This window comes from Choristoneura fumiferana, chromosome 23 (genome assembly GCF_025370935.1).
Source record: "Choristoneura fumiferana chromosome 23, NRCan_CFum_1, whole genome shotgun sequence".
NCBI classification, from domain to species: Eukaryota; Metazoa; Arthropoda; class Insecta; order Lepidoptera; family Tortricidae; genus Choristoneura; species Choristoneura fumiferana.
In genome coordinates, this window is record NC_133494.1 from 10,691,276 (window position 1) to 10,693,878 (window position 2,603).

At 38.8% G+C, this 2,603-nt stretch overlaps 1 protein-coding gene across 2 annotated transcripts; it reads right to left on the bottom strand.

Annotated features, from left to right (window-relative positions):
• Positions 1-164: 164 nt before the first annotated feature.
• LOC141441024 (uncharacterized) lies at positions 165-1,690 on the bottom strand. Of its 2 annotated transcripts, XM_074105644.1 has the most exons (3): positions 1,538-1,690; positions 866-1,277; positions 165-766 (listed from the first exon to the last, which is right to left on the bottom strand). In XM_074105644.1, exons 2-3 carry the CDS (start codon positions 1,272-1,274, stop codon positions 318-320), a joined length of 858 nt encoding a protein of 285 aa, XP_073961745.1. In that variant the 5' UTR covers positions 1,275-1,277; positions 1,538-1,690; the 3' UTR covers positions 165-317. The 2 variants fall into 2 exon arrangements, with proteins under 2 accessions (XP_073961745.1, XP_073961744.1); XM_074105643.1 differs by having other exon boundaries at positions 165-1,277.
• Positions 1,691-2,603: the final 913 nt, after the last annotated feature.

Below are 2,603 nucleotides of genomic sequence, written 5' to 3' on the forward strand. Positions count from 1 at the left end.
CCCCGCGCACCAGTGGCTCGGTCACGGCGCATCACTGCCCATCCGCCACATACAAGCTCCGAGTCATAGACAGCTTCAGTGAGGAATGACTCGGTCACAGCAACCACGTCGCACTCAAGAGACAGAAGATTATATAATGGTAACCACCCTGCGAGGGTGGGATATTGAATGCATCAGTATACCCACGATTCTCATAGTTTGTACCAGAAACATGTGCTTGATTATAGTGAGTACCCTGTGAGAGTACTTTACGAGGTGCTGTACCCTGCGAGGGCGCATTTGTAATCTTTGAAGGGCCTGCTTGCGAAGCAGGAGTCTTAGGTAATGGCCAGAAACATTTTCGTACACCGCCATATTTTCTCAATTGCAGCTGTGAAAGCCTCAGCGTTAAACAGTGACGTACCTGATGGAGGAATCTTACGTAAAGCAGATTTAACTAACTTATCTTTCACACGTTTTGTAATTCCGTTACGTCGCATTTGAATCACTTCCGCTCTGTGGCCACATATAACCTGTAAAAAATCTTCAGAGACCTTGTAGTAATCACCACTGAGAAAAACACTGTTAAGTTTTTCACGAAGAGATTCGTGTACGATTTCCGTGCTTCCCTGGGCCCAGGCCAGCACATCCTGTACGGCTGCGTGTAAGGCCTCTTGTTGTTTTATCATACAGTACGTTAATGCACCAAAAGCCCTATCTGCCTGCACTAAGTGAGGATTCTGATCATACTCCTTAACCTCATCGTTAGTTTCTAAGTCCGTATAGCCTGGAGTGTGATTATAAACTTTTTGAATCTCTGCATAGCGTAAATTAAACCATTCATTATGATTCAAGCGTTGAACATCACACAATAGCTTTAACTCACCTTCTGACGTGCTTGGCATAGCCGGTTCTTTTAGTTTGGTACCGAGTCCAAAAGCAAACGGTTCTGATTCCAAGGGCACAGGCGGTGCCTGGTCTGGTTCGTTTTCCACATAAAGATTTCGACTGCAATCTGAAATATCTGAAATATTATCATACGGGCGAACACATTCGTTTGATCTTGCTAATTGTGCTTGCAAGCTGTTAACGAGTTTTGTCAATTTAAGTAACTCCTTTTTTGTGCCCCCCCTTTTTTTTGACTTGCGGTGCCGCCTTCGCCTCGGGCCCGGCTTGCAGGAGCTAGCAGAACTGCTACTACTTCTCGATGAACTGGAGCTGGACGACCGGTCACGATTTCGTGTAGGTCTTGCCTGAGAACCAGCTTTGCTACACTCTCCCTTAGTATCGTCCATGATCTTAAAATAAAATACCGTATTTAAATGCTATTCAATAAACTAAGATCGAACGGCAAAACCGTTTAAGAATTTTATTATCAAATGGAGGGTAGGTACATTTTTCACGGCAAATACATAAAGTTCCAGTTCGATTTTTGATTTGATTCTTATATGATTATTACTCTTGCGTAGAATAAATAAAATGTATTACAACTAATTATCCAATTCTAAAATGCATATAAATTGCATGACTATTAATCTTAAAAATGTTAAGAACTTACGTGTATTGTTGCACACAATTTATCGATGTAATTAGATATTGGTAGATACTACCGTAATACTGACAACTTATCCGTCGCGCTTGATTCCGAAATTAATTCCAAATCTTCGTTCTGGATAACGTTTTTGAGAGCGCGACCAACCGCGGCGGGAAACTAGACGCCAATGAAGAACGAACTAAAATCTGGAAATGAACTAAAGTCATCCCCACTGCCAGGTGGAGGGAGAAAAGTAGAAGGGGTATAGAAAGAGATAGCAATACCCGGCGGGAAACGTGCTGCCTATCTCAATTAAATAAGCTTCGAATAACGGTCAAGTCAAATTAAATAGGTGACTTTAAATTGAAGTTACTCAGTGAAAAAAAAAATTTTGATTTGAAAAAATTAAACCACTTCTCCAAATAGCATAAGCTTTGTCAAGAAATAATGTAAAATTTTTGCAAATCCTGTGATTAGATTCTAGTGAAGATTCTCCAACTTGTCTTAGCATTTTCATTGTTTCATATCCAAAGAAGCAATCTTCCTTTCTTTTTGTTAATTCTTTTTTGAGCATACTCATTATGTTGTAAACATCCATTATTGTTATAGTGTTACCTTCCAGGCATTTGACAGTTTTGTTAAATAAATGTAAAATATGACTGCAGAAATGCATATAAATCTCAATCAAATTCATATTCTCACTGTTGTTCAATAAAAGTAAATTTTGCAAAACCATAGGGCAATCTTCTCCTAAACTCAAAAAGGTAAGTTTTTATTGGTTTCCAGTTTACAAGTACAGTATCTATGCAAGGTAAAAGACTTAACCATCTGGTTCCTACATGGCGTTTAAGCTCATGAAAATTACTATCAACACTTTCAACAAAACATTTAGATTTTCTCTTCTGACAGCTGAATGAGAAAAGTGACTATAAATTTTCAGGATTACATTTTCAATATCATATGATAAGAAGTTCATGGAGTGTCTCATGCAGTTATGCACTATGTGCGCATGGCAATTTCCTTTTATTAAATCTGGAATTAACTCTTTCATGTTAGTAAACAACGAATGGTTTACTCCAAAATTGGAATT